The 22,254-nt window shown below is 31.8% G+C and overlaps 1 protein-coding gene across 1 annotated transcript in view; it reads right to left on the reverse strand.

Annotated features, from left to right (window-relative positions):
• The window catches only part of LOC129234574 (U3 small nucleolar RNA-associated protein 14 homolog A-like), a 45,399-nt gene that overhangs the window by 11,396 nt on the left and 11,749 nt on the right, over positions 1–22,254 (reverse strand). Inside the window, exons 7-16 of the mRNA XM_054868596.1 lie at positions 13,741–13,808; positions 12,621–12,682; positions 11,562–11,704; positions 11,409–11,486; positions 11,082–11,159; positions 9,544–9,666; positions 3,237–3,331; positions 2,974–3,097; positions 2,257–2,334; positions 593–798 (exon numbers count right to left, since the gene is read on the reverse strand). Of these exons, the coding sequence (XP_054724571.1) occupies positions 593–798; positions 2,257–2,334; positions 2,974–3,097; positions 3,237–3,331; positions 9,544–9,666; positions 11,082–11,159; positions 11,409–11,486; positions 11,562–11,704; positions 12,621–12,682; positions 13,741–13,808 (1,055 nt within the window). The remainder of the gene's footprint in view (positions 1–592; positions 799–2,256; positions 2,335–2,973; positions 3,098–3,236; positions 3,332–9,543; positions 9,667–11,081; positions 11,160–11,408; positions 11,487–11,561; positions 11,705–12,620; positions 12,683–13,740; positions 13,809–22,254) is intronic.

The raw sequence follows: 22,254 nt of genomic DNA on the forward strand, positions 1-22,254 counted from the left end.
TGCATTTATTATCCACCTAAGTTGAAAACCTACGATTTTATGACCACTTTACCCCACCAGACCCTACATAATACAAGTTATGTGTGTGTAGTAAATTAGCATTTTATAGCACATTACATTTAAACTTACAACATAGACACAATATCATTATCAGTCTCATTGTATTTTCGACCAATCCTCAAATACTATGTATAATTGCTATTACCTACATTGTATTTATTAAAAAATCTTTTTATTTAATGCATTCTCATTTTTTATGCATTCCTACCACAAATATCTTCTTTCTCCAATATCTGTGAAGGCATTCTGACTTATTCTTAACTTTTCACTTAATTTTACTCATTTCATTTATTTATTTTGTTCTATTAATTAGTTTATTTCATTTATTCATTTTGTTGATAGGATAAGTGTAAACTACAATAACCAGTGTTGCCCCTCCCCCTTTGCCCAAGAGCAAGAGCATTCCCCAAAAAATACTCCTCTACAACCCCCCCCCCCCCAGGATGGGCACCCATGCAAGAACTCAACAGAAAATAAAAGTTCTGTATGCATAGTAAATTAGTATTTCATAGTACATTAAATTTGCACTTACAACATTGACTCAATGTCATTTCCATTATCACTCATAGTGCTTTCAACCAGTCCTCGATTATGCAGTAAAGACATGTCAGGCTCTTCATTTGCTGCTGTACTTGATTCTGTAATTTTCATTTTTAATTTTGCAACAGTATCCTCTGCACCTATTTTTTCTCTTAACTGACGTCCAGTAATAAGGTCTTCTTTCAAGGAACTGCGACTCTAAATTAATACAAAAGTCATAAAGTATGATGTAAATAACAAATAAATATCTTGTTCACCATCAGTAAAATAATGCATTACTAATAATAATGAATATATATATACGTAAACCACAATTTTTTTTTTTTTAAATAATATTGAGAAATTTTATACTTGATGTACAAGGGTTGGGCATGGGCAGCATAACTAACTTCTTTTCAAAACTTAATAAAACCCATTGTATGAATCAAGAAAATGTTTATTTATTTTTTACAATGTAGTAGCTTGTTTAAAGTTTTTTTTTTCTTAGTTTAGAAGATCAAATCTGGTAGGTGACATCTCCCATTCTCCATACATAGAGTAAGCCGATTTCTGACGTTTCTCATGAATCTTGCTAGCATAGCAAGCGTTACCTTGGCACTTTCTTCCTGAATATTGGCTTTCAGATATTGTAGGATCCGTGGACGGTTCACATAAGCACGGGACCCTACAAGATTTGAAAACAAACATCCAAGAAAAAATAGTCAACATAATGCTTGCTATGCTAGCGAGATTCATGACAAACGTCAGAAATCGGTTTACACAGTGTGTGGAGAATGGTAGACGTCATCCACCTGATTTGATCTTCAAAATTAAGTGAAACAAAACTTTAGATAAGCACCCAAATTATAAAAAACAAATAAAGATTTTATGATTTCATACAATGAGCTTTATTACGTTTTGAAAAAAGGAAGTTATGCTGCTCCACCCTGTATTTAAGATATATGGAAGAAACAGTTTTTGATACATTTTACAGAAATGATTGCTTGTAAAATAGTCATAGAATAAGAAAAAAGCTTTTAAACATTACAATCAGACAAAGATTTGTACAAAATATAATAGTAATAACTAAGCCTTTCAAACCAGAGTTGGTAAAAAAAATTTTTGAAAAAAAAAAAAAAAAAACGGGGTTTGTTTTGGTTTAAACCAGATTTTTTTTTTTTTTTTTTGGTTAAAAGCGAGTTTATTTGGTTTAAACACTATTTGTAAGAAATACATTTTTATTTTAGGAAAATCATGAAGATTTTATCAATTAATTGTTAAGGAATGTTTAATATTCATATTTGCACCTAATTTCTTCTTAATTAAATAAATAATTAAGATAAAAATCTTGTAATTTCATTTCTTCATACGTAGAGATTTCTATTGGAGAATATTGTTTGAAAATACAGAGAAATATTGAGAAGAATAACTAGCTTGAAATGAACAAAACTAACTTAGCAGAAACAGAACTCACAAAAAAAAAAAAGAGAGAAGACTTTAGATGTCCAATAAATGTTACCTACCAGGAATATGAATAAACTAAGTCAGAAAAACATGAGAAAAAAAGGGGGAGGGGGAATCATTAGAATTATTGAAAAAAGCAAAATGATAACTCAAAATGCTATAAGTATTTTGAATTCAAATTTTTTCACTGTTGAAAAACTTTAATATCATTACCTCTGGGTTGTACTTTGCACGTAACTTTTGCTGCTTAGCCCATTTTCCTGTGTTTCTATGTTTCAGTGTCATGCGTTCCTGAAATGAAAATAAATTTGACAAGTATTCTGCAAAATGTCAAAAATCCAAACTAATTGGGATCTCATAAGTAGTTTGAATTTTCAAAATGCTCAGATTTTTGAAAATAATCAAGAAAATACCGTTTAGGACAATAGTATGCCATTAAATGAATTAAAAGAGGTATTCAATATGTATGTATAATACAGTGCATAATGCTACAAAACGCTCTACTGTAATTCCAATTCTGCATTTATTTATTTTTTTAAAGAGTTATTAATATCTAATAAATTTCAGCATCTGTTATAAGTGATATGCGTTGATAATAATGTTTTAAAAATCTATATTTTTATTCATTTTTTTAAATTAATTATTTATTTTTTAACTTTAACTTTAAAGCTAAAAAATAGATAACTTAAAAATTAAATAATAATAAACTTAAAGTTAAGTAGAATAGTTTCAACTTTAACTTCAAAGTTAAAAATAAATGTATTTGAAACTTAAATGATGATGCAACAAATATTTTAGAATAAGTCTTGAATAGTAAGAAAAATTACGAAACAAAAACGAAGAATGATAAAAAAACAAAATGTAACATTTTAAACTTGCACATAACATTACATGAAAGATAATATAGGATGTAACATATTTTGAACATACCAATACACGTAGTTTATCAGCTTCTAAATATTTTTCAAGAGCTGCAGCAGCATCTGTTTTTTCCAATTCTTCAAATTCTTTCATCATTTTCTTTAGTTTTTCCCGTTTTAGAATTCTATGATACCTAAATGATTACAGAGATATTTTTCAATTTTACATTTACTTTGTTTTTGCAAATGCACAAAATTTATGCAGCAAAATGAAAAAGGTTATGCTTTGTAAAATAATCCAAACTATCCCTTCTACAATATAATTCAAGGTACCTTTTGCTTTTAATTTTATTCCGTTGTCTTGCCTTTGCTTCTTTGTATGATATTAAGGCTCTATGTTTCATCAATTCATTATGTCTCAGTTTTGCCTGAAAGAAAAAAATAAATGAAGAATTTAAAAGCAAAACGCAAATTAAACAATGTTATGAGTGCACAGATTTGCAAAAGATTACAAAACACATGTATCAAGGTTACAAGGAACACCCCCCTCCCCTTTTTTTGATGCAAAAAATGGGAGCATATGAAAAGACAACTCAACAAATACATTCGTTGGATGTCTTCTCTTTATACACTTATAACATAGAAACCTGTTTTCTAACAGTACATCATCTTCACCCAGGGTCGCAGAGAGCCAAAGCGGGCCCCTAGTCAGTTCCGTCACAGCTCCCCTCCCCCCCCCATAAAAAATTAAAAAAGGAAACAAAAAAGGAAGAAGAAAAGGAAAAAAAGGAGAGGAGGAAAAAAGGAAAAAAAAAAATCAAAACTGCTTACCAGAAAACAATTAACCTAATTTTAAGTGCTGCAACAGTAATTTTTACAAGCAATTACAATTTTAATTCAGTATTACTGCTATCTAATCAATTTAAGAGAAAAATAATATGACCCAGAAATTCGAACATCAAAACCTAATTTTTATACATCGAAACTATACACAAGCACAATATTGCACTTATTTCAAAGCAACCTTCCCTGTTTTTTGATTTGCGAAATGATTTATAACCTTATCGAAGTTCCAGTTTCTAAAAAAACTTGTTCTCCAGTGATAAAACTCCGAGACTAGTTGCCTGTTGCAATGTGCTTTAGGAGCGCTATTTGACAATCAATCTTAAAATAAGAGAGTTTGATGAACAGGTAATATTTTATCAATAATAAATCTTCGTTTATCATGTAAGATGAAAAACTAAGCTTTAATGCTATGTCTAACCTCTGAAGGCAATCCTTTTGAAGAATCTATGATCTTGCTTTCTTTTATCAACGATCAAAGTTATGAAAAGTTCATTTTTAAAAGTATAGCAGTTTATTTTAGAGTGATAAACAGGGAGATGTGCAAAAATTGAGACGGGCTCTCAATAGTGTAAACCTGCCCCTTACCTAAGTAATACTATTCGCAATTCTCAATTCAACATGCTCTAATGGATTTCTTATGATCGTTCTTTTTTGCTGAGGGGGGGGGGGGGCGAATCTATTATACATTAGGGAGGTCTAAAAACGGCCCTTTTTTAAAAATTTCTGATTTTTATTGGTCTTACCCTCTCATTTGGTTCTACTTATGTGAAAAAAATACTTATTTTGAAGTTTCAGCTCATAATTTTAACTTTTAGAGGTAGCTCAACAGTCTCAAAGTTCGGTTATTATTTGATTTTACGTAATAAATGCAAAAGGGAAGAAAAAGGCTGAAAAAAGCAATACAACAATTAGATTTAAACGACTATGGACATGTTTGTGCTAGTACCTACCAAACTATTTTTTGCTATCTGTATAAGCGCAACAATGTTTTTCGACACCCTGCAACAAGAATTCGAAATTTATCTTCAATGGTTATTGTTTTTTCATTAAAATCTTTTATAATGTTTATTTTGTGTTTAAGAATAGTTTTTCTATTGAAAGAGCAACACCCCTCCCCACATTGCCAAAGACAACCCAAAATCCAAAAACTCCAATTTCGAAAATGTTTCGATAAAGACCCCCAAATTCCCTAACTCTTAACTCACTCAAAAATAGCCAAAATAGCATTTCAATGCTTGAGCATAGAGACATTTTCGGGGAGGGGGAGGCTCCCCCCCCCCCTCGAACTCTTTCCCCTAAGTTCCCTTGACTTGAATTTGTGGTTCCCTGTTTTCATCACCGAAGATTTCAGATATTAATTTCTAAAATTTATCGAGAGGGAACCTTCAAATTCCCTCTTCTTAAGTCCCCCAAAGATTACCTAAAGCAGAGTTCTGAATACTTCAGCTTTCAATGGGGAGGGGGACCCTGAACTCCATCCTCTATGTTCATTAAAGATGGTCTAAAGTTGCACTTTTAAGACTCCAGTTTTGGAATTTTGATTTAAGGGGGATCCCCCCCCCCCTTCCTTCTCGACATTGCCAAAGACAGCCTATAAGTTTTTGGACTTCAATTACAAACATTTTTTGTGAGAGGGTTTTAAATACCCTTTCTCTGAAGTCATTTTAGTAGAGCCTTAAATAGATATTAATGCATCAGCTAAAAAACATTTTTAGGTTAGAAAAACGAAACCATCCCTCATAAATTTACCAAAGATTGCCAAGATTAGTGCTTTTAAGACTTCAGTTTTCGAGATTTTTTTAAAACCTCACCCTCCCCAAACCACGTCTAGCTTCAAAAATGGCTTAAAATTAAGTTTTTTGATTTTTTATTTTGGAGCCCTTGAGTAGTCCCCCCCCCCCCTCCCAGATTCTCCAAAATATAAATGTGTTAAGACTAGAGATGTACCGAGTAGCCGAGTACCGAGTACTCGGTCTTTCACTACTCGGCCGAGTACCGAGTTACCGACACACATGTGATGAATTTTGAACTTATTGGAATAGTAGTATAGACCTCCTTGTCCATATAATAGCTTTTAAAACTAAATTCCTGCTGAAATTTAATTACGCATTATATAAACAATTTTGTTTGTTTGTGTCAAAAATTCTACAAAAAAATTATTTTTAAAATTTAAAATAAATAAATAAAAGGTATGATTAATCAAGTTGGAATTAAAACAAATTACAGTGAAATCCCTCTAATGCGGACACTAACAGGACAATTTTTTTTGTCCTCAATAGAGAGGTGTCCTCAGGAGATAGGTTTAATAATGTTATTTGCATTGGAACTGGAGAATTAAAAATTGTCCACATAACAGGGGTGTCCGCCTTTGAAAGGCGTCCGTTAGGAGGGGTTTCACTGTATGCCAACCAATTATAGTTCTAGTCCGCCAAACATAAATAATTCTTAAAAGCAGATAAAACAAATGTGCAGGAACACTGTAGACACGTGTTTCTGACCCCCCCCCCCCCCTTACAAGGAACGTCTTTTTCAGGGCATAACATGTGAGCTAAAGAATGTAAAGACATACGACAAAAAAATCCAACTTTTGTCGGATGCCTTTAAATCCACGAGCTCCCATTTTGTGCACTGAAAAAGAAATTCCTTGTAACGCCAAAACATCTGTCTGCAGTGTTCCTGCACTGTGCTTTTAACGTTGTTTTATTTTCTTTTATTTTTTAAGCAAAGGTATTTTTGTATTTTTTATAACTAATTTTTGTTTGTAGCAAAAATCCATTTTTAATGTAAAAATTCCATATTTTCTATACTTACCTTTTTTGCATAATATTTAATAAATAAGTTTTATTAACTTTGGGGACATTAAAATAAAGATTTATTCCATTGAAGCATTACAAACTTCATTTTTCTCAAAATTTAAATTTGACTTATAAATTTTAATTGTAAATGATTGCAGAATATAATGCTTGCGCTTTTTTCTATAAATTTTAGTATCTGTCTTTGACAATACTCAATTTTTTGCTACTACTCGGTATTGGCCGAGTAGGCCGCGTACCGAGTAGTTACCGAGTACTCGGTACGTCTCTAGTTAAGACTTTAGTATTGTGGGTTAATTTGCAGACTTACCCTCTTTGCAAGAACAGTGTTTTTTCGCAAACTTCGTTATTTTTCTCGTTTCTTTTCTCCCCCCCCCCATTTCCATTCTAGCGAGTGTTGATTGAAAGTCATTGGAATTTAGTAATTCTTCAAGTCTTAGAATATTTTACCAGAAACAAGTCAAAGGTGCAGTAACAGTTGCCCATCGGTGTTTCAAACCAGCTTGAAATTTGCCTCTGATTCTTTCCAGAATTCCCATTTTCATTAAAATCTTCAAAATCCCTGATAGTTCTTATTTTACCAGGTATGTGGGTGCCCTTCGATGTGGCGTGAGCATTTCATCCCGTCAGCAATCACACTCAATCAGTGATTCAGATCCAACTCTAAGACAATTTCAGAGGGCACATAATTTTCATTTATGCCTCTTAAGTTTGCAAAAAAAAGAGAGAGAAAAACGAAAGGATGATTGAAAATAGCAAGTAAAAAATAAAGACGATCAATTTGAAAAATTAGCGAGAATAGCGAGCAACTCTGTGGTCTGTAATGCAGTGAGTTGGAAATAACAGAGCTACCTAAAAAAACGTCAAATGGGGTAAGTCTGAAAGCCACTCCTCCAAAAGCACGTTACAAACAAAACAAGCCCATGGCAGAAAATCAAGAGAATGTCGATGTAAATTCATGGTTACGCAGAGGTCCAGTTATTAAAGCATATTTTTCAAACATTCAATTTTTCTTTCTTTAGTTAAAACTGAAGGAAAGTCATCAAATTTCTCTAAGTCCCGACCGCCGTCTTCGAAATTTTGTACAAGACGGAAATCCGTCCTGAGACGGAAGGTCTTGCACCCATGGTGTGCTATAAAAAATATAGTGAGCTCAAATTTATAAAAATAAATGAGTGTATTAACAGCCAATTGTACTTTAAGCTCCTAAAATTTCAGGGTTCCAGGGTGATAATTTTTTTCTGCAAACTTTGGCTAAAGATGGCAATTTGTCACAAAAAGCTATCCTCCATTTTCGTTCATTTTTTGGGAAGATTTTAGATCCTCAGGATTTGAGTCTGGGAAGCTGAAAATTTGCATGGGTTAGTTTCAAAGGCATCTCTACACCGCTATAAAATTTCATCCAAATCGGAGATGATCGAGTGGGGACAATTTGAAAAATTAGGTCAGTTGACGTGGAAACAGGGTTCATACTCAATTTGGAAAAAAAATTTCCATGACTTTTTCATGACTTCATAAAAATTTTCATGACCTTGTTACACGAAGAGAATAGTACTATTAAATGCCAAACTTGCCAATTTTTGGAAATGGACTTTCGAAAAACTTTTATGTGAGTGCCACTACCTCATTGGAGGCTACTCATTGGAGCGCACTTATTTGTGACTGAAAAAATATCAGTGCACTGCAGAAACTAATAAATTATTTTATTCTTATTTGCCTTCATCATATCAATTCAAGTAAAGTAAAAATGCAATACATTGATGTTCAACTGTCTAAAAAATATTTAATAAATAGGGCAGAATAATAATGAATGGGACAAAATTTGAATAGGTCATTACAAAGTTACTAATAATAAATTTACTTCATAAAAACATTGCACTTTTGTGTCAATAGTGCATCTACTCAATCAATATAACTGAACAATATACTATATTCGTTCATTAAAGTAAAGTAACGTTTTTCAATTTTTTTATTTTTCTAAATCAGATATTTCAGCTGGCCACAAGGGGATTAGTTTTGCGAGCTGTATGTTGGGCACCACTTTTTTAGAGTACTAGAATTCCCCTATTTCTATGTTCTATTGCCTGACTAAAATTTTTACTTTCTAAAGCCTTCAACATATTAAGATAAACTCAGGTAAATTTAATAATGAATTTTTTACAAGTAGTTGAAACGACCTCGGGTGCAATTGAATTAAATTTTTTGTGGGGGCATGGCAAAATCATGAAAGTGCAAATCCACTACTGCAGAATATAAAATATAAAAAGTGCAGAAAATAATGGTGAATTCAAAATTAATGATGTCCTAGTAGTAAAATCACATTACGAAAAACGGCGAGCGGCTGTTACAGAAGCTGATGAAATTTGATTCCAAAACTCGGACTTGTTTCTGAGATTGTTCAAGTTATATGCAATATTACTAAACCACTCAATATTTCTAGTGTCCTTTTAGATACTGTTACTTTCTTACTACTCAAAACTTTCATGACTTTAAATAAATTGTCATGACTTTTAATGAAAATATTAATTTTCCATGACTTTTCCAGGTCTGAAATTTGTCTATGTTTTTCTATGACTTTCCAGAATTTCCATGATCCGTGCAAACCCTGGGAATAACTCATCAGCATTTTTTTATGAGCAAATGGAAGTATCAAAAAATACCCTTCTTACCCCCTGGGCATAAAAATTAGAGAATTAAATTTTAAAAAAAAAATACTTGTTAAAATTTCAAGCAGGTAATAAAATTTTTGTGAATTTTAGTTGCTTTTTCAGTTAAATAATCAACTTAAAAAAAAAAAAAAAGATTGCAAAATAGTTGTTTTCAGCTATATTTCGGCTAAAATAGTCGACTTTGCATAAAATAGAAACTTTTTTCGCATTTTTAGTCACCAGCGGCAGCCCCGTCAACACAGGTAACTTGAAGTATCATAAAAGAGACAATATTTTAATGACACAATTCATAAGCCATTTTAAAATGCTTACTTCTTCCAAGCTCATGGCTTGAAGAGCTTTCTCTTCAGCAGGGGTCAATTCCTTAGTTTTCACTAAAGCATTGTCACTTGTCTTCAAAAGTTCAGAAACAGCTTCTTGGACTGGATGCTTTGTCTAAATGAGAAAAAGAAGATTGTAAGAAATATTTTTACTCCTTTATTACCATTTAATTATTTCAACAATCTGAATAAATTTCCTACATAATTGCTAAATAATAGTGCTGCCTCAGAGCTGCAGTAAAACATCTAAAAGCAACTCAGCTATTGTTAAAATATAGATGGGTTGCTTTTAGATGTCTCAATTGCTCTGAGCCAATGATAGGACCCAATAACAAATAAAAAGCTAGTGTGTTTCATAAACAAAAATGCTACTTTCAAACTAAATCAATCTGTCTCTGTGTGGTGACTGTAGCAGAATAGTCCCAACGTAGTCCATGCGTGTCGTAAAAGGTGACTAAAATGGACACCCAATCTAAGGTGTGAGCCACCGTGCTGATGGATGGATGGCATCTGGTTTGTATAATGTCTAAATGGTTTCCTCGAGGAACCGGGCGAAACCTTGTTGTAATTTGCCTTGCATTCGTACAGGGTGGTTGTACAGGTGTTACCTTTTACCACCGCCCAGTTCCCAGCTCTTTTGGAGCTAGATACTGGCTTGAAGGAGAGAACCAGCAACCTTGCTGCTGGAGGAGGTGAAGGGTGCAGGTCTGCAACCCACCGACTGGTGAGGGGGCATATCTGCAACCCACCAACACTGTATTAAGGGGGTAGGGGGTGCTGATTTATGCACAAAAATGCAACAGGCGCAGGCAGGACAGTAGATGCTGTTACAAAAGGCGAAAGCCACTGAGCCAGCCATTCCCAAGAAGGTAGAAGAAACCAAACATCTTAGATTGGAGGTTTCAACTCCTTCCCATGCACAAACTGCTGCATCTTCAAGATTAAAGACTGTTCAACCACAGTCCTATGCTCAAGCAGTGCGTATGTTTGAGATGGCTGTTGTGAGAGAAACATTCTCGTCGAAGAGGTTATCTCATGATGACATTGAACAAATTTAACTTGTCTTTCTAAGGACGACAGACCTGATTCTTCCTGAAGATCAAATGCCAGAAATGCAATAGGCTTCTTAGCAAAAATAGTATTAGGAAGGCTTTTGGTCTTCTTACTGAACTTTACACCTTAAAGCAGCACCTTGCTATAATGGGTGTCAGTAATTCAATTTGTAGAGGTTACCTCTTTAAGGAGGAAACTATTACTCACACCCTGTGTGATTGTGAAGTGTTTTCTGCCTATAGGTTTGAACATCTTGGTAATAATTTGCTTGAACCATGCAAGATTCCTGATATTCCTATTAGTTATTTGCTGAATTCTGCTTCAGCTACTGGTCTGTTTTAAGACTTCTGTTTGGGAACTAGTACAATAAACCTCTGGTCGCAGTGCTTGATTTGGTTGAGCCCCCCCCCCCCCCTTCATTCATTTCATTTCATTTCATTTCAAATCAATCTGTCAACATATTAAAGATAACCTTACCACAAAACTTTCAGATGCTTCCTCAATATTCTCAAGACGAAGTTCAGGCTTCTTCAATGGATATGTAATTTGAGTTGCCTAAAATAAAATTTAAGAGGATAAAAGAAAACATGAAATTAAAATAATCACTTGCAAAGGCTTTTTTAAGTAGTGAAAATACAGCATTTTGGTAACGTAAAAAAAATTAAATTTTTTTAATCTCCCACTTCTACCTCCAAAAAAAAAAAAAAACTAAGATACATAGAAAAATGTATAATTAAAAAGTTCATTTTATAAATGCTAAAATAATAACAAAAATATGGATCAGAACAAATTACATGCACTTACCGCTCGATTTCCTCGAACCACAGAATCCCACTTGGAAACCTCATTGCACACTTTTTCATATGCAACAGTCCTTTTAATCTGAGGAAGAAGTACAAAACATTATTTAACAAAAATTGGCTAAAAAACAATAAGTTAAAGGAAATGAAACTGTACCTTTTCCAACTGAGGTTTGCTAAGAGGGACGGACAAACTTCTTAATTTTTTTGCACTTTCAAGTTGCTTCTTCACTAGCACTTGTCCAGCAAGCTTTTGAGATGTTTTAATAAGTTCATCCAGTTTGACTTTTTCTTTTCCAACTAAATAGGAAATGCATCTCAAATGAATGTACTTTGTATAAAATAGCAGTATTCAAAACAGTTGCACTGAAAATTGACTGTGTGTAGAGCATATTAAAAGCACATACAAAACGATCAAAACTAAAACAATGTACCCCTTTAGGAAGGATACTTTAATGTATTTTAAACATGACATAAAACTTCTGTTTTATTCAGTTTAACAGCAAATTGAATCAATTTAATTAAAACTCAGACAGTTCAGGGTTGCTTATGATTATGATTTGCAGATTAAAAATTGATTATTGAATAATCTTAGCTGAGTCTCAAAATTTGAAAGCAAAAAATTAGGAACTTAAAACAACTCCACTTAGTTGTGTGTTTCGAGATAAATAATAAGCAGAACTCAAAGCTCATTAAGAAATTTAAAACTATTCGACAAGTTTATGATTTTTTAATTTAGTCAACTGTCAATACCAGAACATTTTTTTGAACAGAATATTGAAAAGCATTGAATCTAGCAGTAAAGAATTTTGGCGCAACAACAAAAGAGCTCTGCAGCACGAGCCTCTAAGGTCACCTTCTGCTATACATTTTCTACGCTTTGAACCTCATCTTTGTTGTATACAGTAGCTGAAATAGTTATTCGTATCAGCTAAGCTTGTTCTGGAATCTGAACTGAGTTCGTCTTTGTGGTCGACTGAATGGTGTGACCAGAGTTTCTTTTGAGGAAGGGGAGGTTATAAAATTCCCTACATTTATAATAGTGAAAACTAGGATTGCCAATATGATTAAAAACCAAGTGTTCTAGGGGTACCTCAAAACAACTCCCTGGTTGCACCTTAGACAGGATTTGGCTATTTTTCATTGTTGTTAAGCACTGGAAAATTTTTGAATTCCTTCCTGGTTATAAAACATTTTCAAAGAAGCAATATATTACCTTCAGTTAAATTAAACTCTGAAATATCAAGAGCTGGTTCATATCTCTGTAACAAAATTCCCCTGTAAAAATAAAACACACTTAAATTTTTCAGTAAATTGTTTTTTTAGAATCATTTGTACATCAGCTTGCAATCAAAATTACAAACTTAAAAATCAATGCACTAATCAGTAGCAAAAGGGATAAGAACTGAAGTATCATTCATACAAAACTGATAAACCATTGATCACTGGGATAAGAACTTCAACCATTAGAAAAAGTGAATGTAATATCAGAATGGGAGTGAAAGTTACCAAAAATTTCAAGACTTTTTTTTTTCTTTTTTTCCAAATCGAAAGATGTCTCCTAAATTTAGTATTAAAGAATGTAGAAGGATGAAATACAGCACAATTAATATTCTCTCTATTTAAACATATTTAGCAGAAAAGAAGTTTTAATTTTTTTAAGTATCTAAATACATTGAACAATTATGACAATTTTTTAAGAAAGAAATAAATTAACTTTTAAGAACGACTAAAGATAATGATTAAACTGTGACTTTTAAGAATGATAAAAGAGTAAAATTGTACAAATAAATAACCGAAGAGAAAAGATTTCTAGTATCATAAAAGTTAATTTAATTACAACATTTTATTTTATCTAGGAACAAGGGTATTTCTTTATCCACCATAGCTACTCTTTTTAAAAAAAAGGAAAAATAGTTGCCGAAAAAAGTAAAGCAGAAAGCATACGATAGAGACTGAAAGGTACCACTGGTGCCGATGTTGACCTAATTTTTATTGCAAAAAGGTGTACCTAATGCTAATAGTAATGAAAATATCTTTTTGCAGTATGTAAATACATGTTCAAATTTCATTCATATTAATAATTAGGCAATTTAAAGTTAATAAAAGATTAAATTACTTATTAGTAAATTATCAAGTTAGTTTAATTTTTATTTAAATAAAACTCGATATATTGTATGCACAAGGTTGAAATTTTCCAACCTGTCTACAACAATTTTTATTTTAAGCCCTAACAGTATCGTTGTAGACAGGATTTACTGCATATTATCAGGTGACATTAATCAACAGAATTGCGCCAAATTTCATCATGTTGAGAATAATTAGGAGAAACTTACTTCTGAAATGTTTTCTTCCCTTTAGAACTATTGCCTGTTTCATCTGCTTCAATGTTACTTTGATCATGCTAAATAAAATAACAAAAAAACTTGAATTAAAAAAAAAATACACAATAGCTGTAAGCAAAAAACACCATTTCACCACATAAACCATAATATATCTCTATTTTTCAGTAAGAGCGCACAAAAACATCAAAACAAAAACTAATTTTGAAATGTTACTCATAATGAAAAGCAAGTTTACATGCTGAACAAATTTTGCATTTGACTTTCTTATAAATGAAGCAGGAAACTGAATAAAGACATAGATATCATGAAATAATATAAGGGCATATCCATGAAACTAGGGACATTGCAGTAAATAAAAAACTTCATTGTATCAGTAATTTTTTTTTTACATAGTAAAAAAGATTATTTTCATAAAACTATGCAAAAAAGTTAAACACATTTTTCATAAGTTTTATAGGCAAATTTTAACAACACTCTTCAGTGCCCATGTATCGTTGCATTAGTGGTTCTAAAAGTTAATCTTTTTTTTTTTTCACTTAGAAAAGTAATTGCTATGTCTACAATCTTATTTTTTATTGAAATTGGGTTTATCTAGGAAGAGATTAGACTAACAAAGAAACTATGTTAATTGTTTTGTAGCAATTGTTTTTAAACTCGGCCTCATACTAATGTAACATCAGTCACGAAATTGTATAAAAGTTTGCATTGCTTAAACAAAAACAAACCCAGGTTTATAAAAAGTCATATTATCTTCATTTATGATGATATCTTTAATATTAATCCCTTAAATATTTAGAAAAAGTTGAATTTAATTATTTAAAACTGATTGCAAATATGTAACATCAGTCACATTTCTTTTTTTGTTAATAAACCTCAAACAAATTGCACAAATAGCATTTACTGCTGCAGAAAGGCAAAAAAAGAGCCGATATAAATTAAGAAAAAAAGGAAAATATGAAACTTACAAAAAGTAAAAGTAGAAGCTGAAAAGAGCGGATGTTAAAACATAAATAAAATAATTTTAGAAAAACGTAGCATAATTACCAAAGTTAGTTTAGAATAAAATTAAAAAGAGAAATTAGGTGAAGAAATAGAACAAGTATGGAATAAATTTAAAGTATTGAAGTCCCAGGTTTAAATTAGCAGTGTATTGCCCCTCTTTAAAATAATGAAACCTTCGTAAAATCTGTTAGTTATTCAAAGCGCTCTATGTTATATCCACACAAAAGAAAACTGTGGCTGTAAAAAAATTTCGGGCATGAAATTTGATAACAGATACTCCTAGTTTTACATGTATTACATTTGAATAAAAGTACTACATCATCGATACAGAAATATTTCTAAATGTCACAGCTTCATGCAAATTTCAGAGCTATCACAATGAATCCGACTCGCAGTCATGTTATAAAGAGTTTTATTTATTTGAGTAATACTTCTTTTTTTAATTCAGAAGCTGTATTAGGTGTTTAGCAACAACCTTTTTTTACAGTAAAGGAGGGAATCACTTCCAGCAGAACATGTTCCAAAATTGTTGATTGCAACTGGAGAACGGGTTCTTGAAAAATATGCCAAACAATTGCATCACGAGAAATTAAGATGCATTGAAATTGAAAACTAGGAGTATTTAGTAACTGTCAAGATTCAAGCAGTAAAACATTGGAAATAGCTTGTCAATAGGATGAAATTCATTATTCACATGAGAAAGGAATAAAATATTTAGCGCACTAGATGTAGCACTAGATGGGCAAGCGGACTTTTTATTTTATGAAATACATCAAATACATAACTTTTAAAACTTTGCAAATGAACTTCTTTAGTATTTTAAATACAATTTTATAATTTTAAATGCTAATTTTGTTTTCAAGGAGAAATAAATTATAATTGCAGCAATTCATTGTAAATGTAACATCAGTCACAAAATCTTTGTATCATCAGTCACGGGTGTTAAATAATTTTTATACTTTTAGTTTTTAAGTTATTTCAATAAAACAAAGTGTTTTCATCAAGTCTAAAATCTCTATTTTAAGGGAAAGAAATCTGTTTAGGTTTTACGTTAATAGTTTGAAGAGAATTTCAAATTATATAAAAGTCACTTTTCTCAATGTCTCTTCTGCGTAGCAGTCACGTTTTTTTATTCCTCTTTTTTATAAAAAAAATATTTTTCTCAAGTCTGAAAACAAGTGTGGGGGCAGTGATGTACCATACTATGATATTTCAGATCAATTTCAGGAGAAACAAAATTTAATTTCAAGACTGCTGAATTTATAAGTTAAAAACAAAGTCAAATTGTAACGTCAGTCACCGTGGACAGACCCATAGATATTAGTGTCAAAGGTATTGTTCTAAAAAAACAAGATGTGGATGCATTATACTGTACAAATCATTTTAGTTTATTTCAACTTACTAAATCCTGCTGTTACATTAAATTATTCTTATAGAACTAGATGCTTATAACTGAAAATTCAATGAAAACTACCAGAAAAATTCCAAAATTAAAATGGGGAGTTTTGCATTTTTTACTCTTTGTACTGAGTTTTATCCTTAGAGCAGGAATCAAAATGGAGGGAGCAAGTCCATTCATTGGCTAAGCAAAAGCTTGGGCAAAGAGCTCAAGTCACTTGACTGAACAACGACAAATGGTTAATGACTGAAACTAGCGAAAACAACCTGATTTCTTCCACAATGCTTATTTTTAAATTCTATCAAGTGACTAGGACTCGACCGATGCATCGGCGGCCGATGCTAACTTGGATTAAACATCGGCCCATCGGCCTTAAAAAACATCGAAAAGCCGATGGAATTGGCTGATGTTTTTGAAAAAAAATGACCTTTGCTGTTTTACTTTTTAATATAAAGTAAAGGGAATTATTGTTTTCATACAAATTTTTTTACTTGAATTTCATTATGAATTTCTATTTTAGTCACCTCTGAAAGAATTTTTAATACTGCATTCAGGTACAAACAAGTTAATTATTGCGTTGTTTTTTGCAGCTGGATGCACGTATGTATCTCTCATAAGTCATAACTCAAATATAGTAAGCTGGTGAAGGTTAAAATTTCGTATGTGGGGTGTGAGTACGTTCCAGTTGTGCACTTCCCTTTTTGTTTTCAATCGGGTGTTCTAAAAAGCCTATTTACTCATTTTTTGTGGCTATCAATTACTTATTTCAATGCAAAACTAATATAGCGTCTTAGACTGATCATTTGGTGACATATTGCCGAATTGAAGACCAACTAGGAAACAAATAGGAGAGGGTGGTCCAAAGCGGGTAAGTTTTCGAAGAACGCTCGAAAGTTGTAGTTTTTGGATTTTTATTGCAACAATTTCGTTTTTATTTCCTAGCAGGGCTCTTGAAATTCAAAATAAAAAGTGATTTTTGTATTATTTCAAACCCAATATTTTATTTATTATCAATTTTTCCAAACATTGGAAAAACCCGCTTTGCCCTACCAGGGAGCTCAAAGGCGGGTAAGCTTAACTAATTGTGGTTTGGCACATTTGCCAATCAAATATGAAGTTACTAGCAAAATACCCGGCGTTGCCTGGGTCAGTAATAATTGTGAGAAACAATCGCTATTTTCTCCCCGGTTGTTTTAACTGAAAGAACTCAAAACACACCGCTTTGACGTGATTGAAAATTGAGCTTCTTCCTCACCCATAAAAGCAAAACAGTAATAAGTATAAAGAGCGAAATAGTAATCAGAAACAAAAGCGGGTCATTCCATGTGAAATGAGCAAATCAGCTGTGGCTGACATGTGACACATTTCAATGAAAATTTTTATTTAGGTAAACCATGCATATCTATGAGGGAATACAAAGTATGAAAGTTTAAAAACTGTTTGTTGCATTGTTATTGAAATTAGAAGTTGATGCTTACGCTAAGCCTAAATTTTCAGAGTTCATTGCTGCCAGTTTGTGACTCAATAACTCCATAAGTTATAAACGTACACTTAAAAAAATAAATATTTCCGCATTCTATAAACAAATCTCTATTGAGAAAGACCAAAGTAAAATTTACTCGGATCTTTCTTGAATCTGAGTTATTAACAAAGATTGAAATTTTGCCAATTTACTTCAGATTTTGAATCACTCTTCTAGCTCTTTTAATAAAAAAATAACAATAAAAGTGATTCAGATTGAAAAACTATCTATAACTAACTATCTGCTCTAATTTAGCAACTGTTTATGAATTTCTTGATGACGAAGCTGTACTTAAAAAATCGAAAATTTCCAAAATTTCATTTTGCCCTCTATTTCGGATGTTTTTTTGAAAATGAGGGAATGCTCTAAATTTACTCAATTTTTTTTTACATAATATATTGAAGTGTCTTTCAGATGCTACTAAATTTTAATCATTGGTATCAGCGTATTTTTGGTACTAGAGTAACTTGAACTAAGGTAAAATTTCATTTTTTTACTTCTTTTTATTTTGTAAGTTTAGCAAAACTAACCATTTCTTTTGTGTTTCATTTTCTCAAAAGCATGTTTATGAAGTACATGCTGAAATGTACATTTTTTTAAATTGAAATAAATGTCAATTTTACTCGCTTTTGTATCATTTAGTCGTTTATCTAGTTCTTTGAATTATCGTAATTTCACATAAGGGTCAATCCATACAGGTTCCACACAGTATAAACTACTCATTCATGTCCAAATATTTCTAAATTATCAATTTAAAATAATTATTTTGAAAATTACAATATGTTTTTTCAGTATAATGTATTATATAGGGCACAATATACGTAATTTAAGAAGGTGCCATGAAGTTTTTACACTTTTATTTCTGTTTTAGTGTGTGAATTGACTAGCGAAATTGCTTAATTTCAAAGACCTGTAAACTTTTTACAAACCAAATAAAAAAAAAAACAATATGTATAACATGTATAGTACTTGAATGGAATATTCAATAGGCCAGGAAATTTTATTTTTAATTCAATCCCCTTTTGGTTTATAGGGGTCTAAAAATGTCATTTTTGTCATTTTTCCGAATTTTGAGGGGCCGTAATCTATAAAGGGCACACAAACACACAGCAACAGTTACATATTCTTTTTAGCATGGTTCCGTTCCAGTGATTAGTTTTTAACGTATTTTATTTTGTGTTTCCGTCCCCTAGGTTAGTTATCCCCCTTTGAAATGAGTAAAATTTTTACATTTGGTCTTGAACTTTAACCTGTTGCCATTATTTTAATTATTAACGTATAGCTACGTAACTCAGCATGTAAGACTATCAACTTATGCACTTTAACATCAAAGCATTAATTTAACTGTCATAAATGTAATTCAAATAGATTTTGGCGAAAATGCAAAGGTCCAAAAATCCCATTTTTGACTACGAAAATCACTTTTGATGACCTCCAAAAAATCAAAGTTGAGAGAAGAAATAAAAGAGGTTTTAAACATCTTTCATATGCAGCTTTTAGGGATATGAATTTCAAAAAAATTAAAAATTTTCGAGCGCAACCATTTGTCGAACCTGCATGGATTGACCCATAAAACAGAAAGAAAATGCTATTTTTCTGAATTTTATTTTATGTTTGGAAATCAAAAACCAATTTCGAGTTTCTTCAAGCAAATAATAGAAACACAGCCCTATATTCTTGAAAAATTTTAAAGTTGTCTGAATTTTCCCTCATTTGAATTTTTGTGTGTACGTGAAGGGGAAAATCATCATTTTACAAAATGTCACTATGTTTAAAACTGATTTTGAAGTCAAATGAGTTAAAATACAACTTCAAAAGTAAGGTATTTCTTTTATGATACTTAGCACATTATTGGGTATTAATTTCATCAAAGCTAATGCATTCCTTAAAGATTGAGATTAAAAAATAAAATGCTTAATTATGAGAAAATTGAAATATTTTCAGTTTTTGAAACTCGGTTAAAAGTTAACTATAATAACTTTGAAAATTTTACTGATATCAGATTGATTACCCTACTCCATAGATTGCAAAAACATATAACTTTTATGTTTTCATTAAATAGTTAATAAGACACAAGCCTTCAAAGTGCAACATTTAGCATCTATGAGAATGCTGTTCAATTTGACCAATTTTCAATCGCATGTAACTATTTAAATAAAAAATTTTAAGCAAAAATATTTTAGATATTTTTATATAGGCATAAAAGGAACCTGTATACCAAATTTCATAAAAATCTGTTACCATGCGGCCACCACTTTTTTGCGAATTTTGCTCATTTCGCATGGAATGACCCAAGCATGACATTTAAGCATATAAAAATTTGAAGAATTTACAAAATATGAACTAACAAAAACAAAGATCACTAAAAAATCGTTCGCTTTATTTCTTAAAAAAATAGTACACACAAACATACACACACAAAAGAAGAAACAACTCTCTACTATGTTTCCCTAAGTGTTGAAAAAGTAGAGTTTCCGAACATTTAAATGACTTTAAATTCATATTTGCTCCTGAGAAGCCTTGATTCAAAATTTTCATTATGATTACTATTAATATTGCTGTTGTAAGGCAACGAATTTTTGTAACAATGGGTTTTATATTTAATCATTTAATGGAGAAATTACATGAAATTTATTGTTTTCCATCATAACCTTTTTAAACTAAGTTTTTTAGAAACAAATTACAGCCTATGTTGCTCCCTGGTAATGTAGCTATCTACGGTGAAAAAATGGTTAAAATCGCACCAGTAGTTTTGCAGATTACCCCGGACATACATACATACATTGCATTTGAGGTAATAGGGGGGGGGGGGGATACTTGACTCAATTTCAGAAATAAAATGAAGGAGTTTTGGAAGAGATTTGAAGGAGTAAAATGAAATTTTGAAGGAGCACTAATGGGCTGTCATTAAATGATGTTGCACTTTTTTTCAACATATTTGACCCCCTTCCCCCTTTATTGCAAAGAGTCACAATTTACGTAACTCTTCTTCTTGTTACCTGTCAAATTTTTTATAAGCATATTGTTACAATAACTGTGTGATGTCATTTTTTGCCACCCTCTCTCTTCCCCTTGTCACACTTTCACCACCCCTTGTCACACCCGTCTCCTCCTCAAGGCATGGCATCACTTGTGGATGACCCTTTTTATTATATCATAACTGCAATTTACTAAACATGTGTTTTTTCAGCACAATCACTTAATGTAGTACATTTACTTATGTAGTTTTAAATATTTGAATAATAATTAGACAACCTGACTTTTGCTGCTGAGAGTGTGGTAGAGGAAAAAATAATAATCATAAAACTTGAAAAAATAGCCAAGCACCATTTAAGCATGTTTTACATCACTTATCAAATGTTTTAGTCTTCTAATAAAATATTCACCTTCAACTTTTATGACTTAACAACGATCAATTTGTAAATCACATCTTTATGAAAAAAATAAATGCACGAAATTACTACATTAAAATCACCCTTGTGACAAAGTTAGTTGTCGATCAAAATATTATAAGTTACTGTCATTGAGGAAGATTGAGTAGTCTTGAACTAAAAAAGAAGGAATTTTGAAGGAGTTGAAACCAAAATGAAGGAGTTTGAAGGGCCCTACAAAAAAAAATTGTCCTAAATGAAGGAGTATTGGAGGAATTTTGAAGGAGCGTGTGAACCCTGCCCCTGCGTGAGACCCGTGGCGTAGCTAGGGTGGTGCGGAGGGGGTGGTTCGCCCCGGGCGGAACTTTTTTTTAGTGGCATCAAATTTACCCTCAATATTTTGGAAAAACAAGCGTATTTTCCCAAAAAGGATAGTATACTTTTAATCTATATTTGCAGGCAAAAAGAAAATCTCTTAGAAATGTAAGTCTTTCGTATCACTACCAGAATGAAATTACTTAGATACCAAATAAGAGAGTTTTTCTTGATAGCATATCAGTACAATTCCTTGTTTTTTCTGTCAGGGGATGGCAGAGGAAATTCATGGATTTTTTTTCCACTATAGAGGTTAACTCGAGGAGGAAAAAAACAATGAAGTTTTACTAAATTTCTTTTTTAGAAAAAGTTAACACTTGATTATAAGAGTTTTTTTTGAAAACCTCCTAATAAAACAAAAACTTCCCTTTTTTAACATCAGGAAAATGATGGCAAGAGTGAGAAAGAAAGGGGGAAGGGTTCTTCGAATCCCTGACAATCTTGGCAATTTTTTTCCGTTTGATTTTTTCTTTTTTGCCATCGGCCTTCGGAATCGGTCATCGGCAATCGGCCATTTGGGAAAAACAATCGGCCATCTTTGAACAATCGGCATCGGCCCATCGGCCAAAAAATGCCATCGGTCGAGCCCTACAAGTGACTTGGGGTCTTTCCTTCAGGAATGAAAGTCTCACTGGTTTTATCTCCCATCCGTTTGAGTTATGGTCAAATCTGAAATCATCTCAATTTTCAACAATCTAACAAAGACAGTGAAAACATAACCTAAGAAAGCTAAATGTTTCCTTCCAATGATATACATGTACCATGTATGACAAAGGCATAATTAGAAAGAGGAGATAAAACAAAAAACAATACATGAACTTGGATTGCAATAATAA

The sequence above is a fragment of the Uloborus diversus genome, chromosome 1 (assembly GCF_026930045.1).
Source record: "Uloborus diversus isolate 005 chromosome 1, Udiv.v.3.1, whole genome shotgun sequence".
Classification (NCBI taxonomy): Eukaryota; Metazoa; Arthropoda; class Arachnida; order Araneae; family Uloboridae; genus Uloborus; species Uloborus diversus.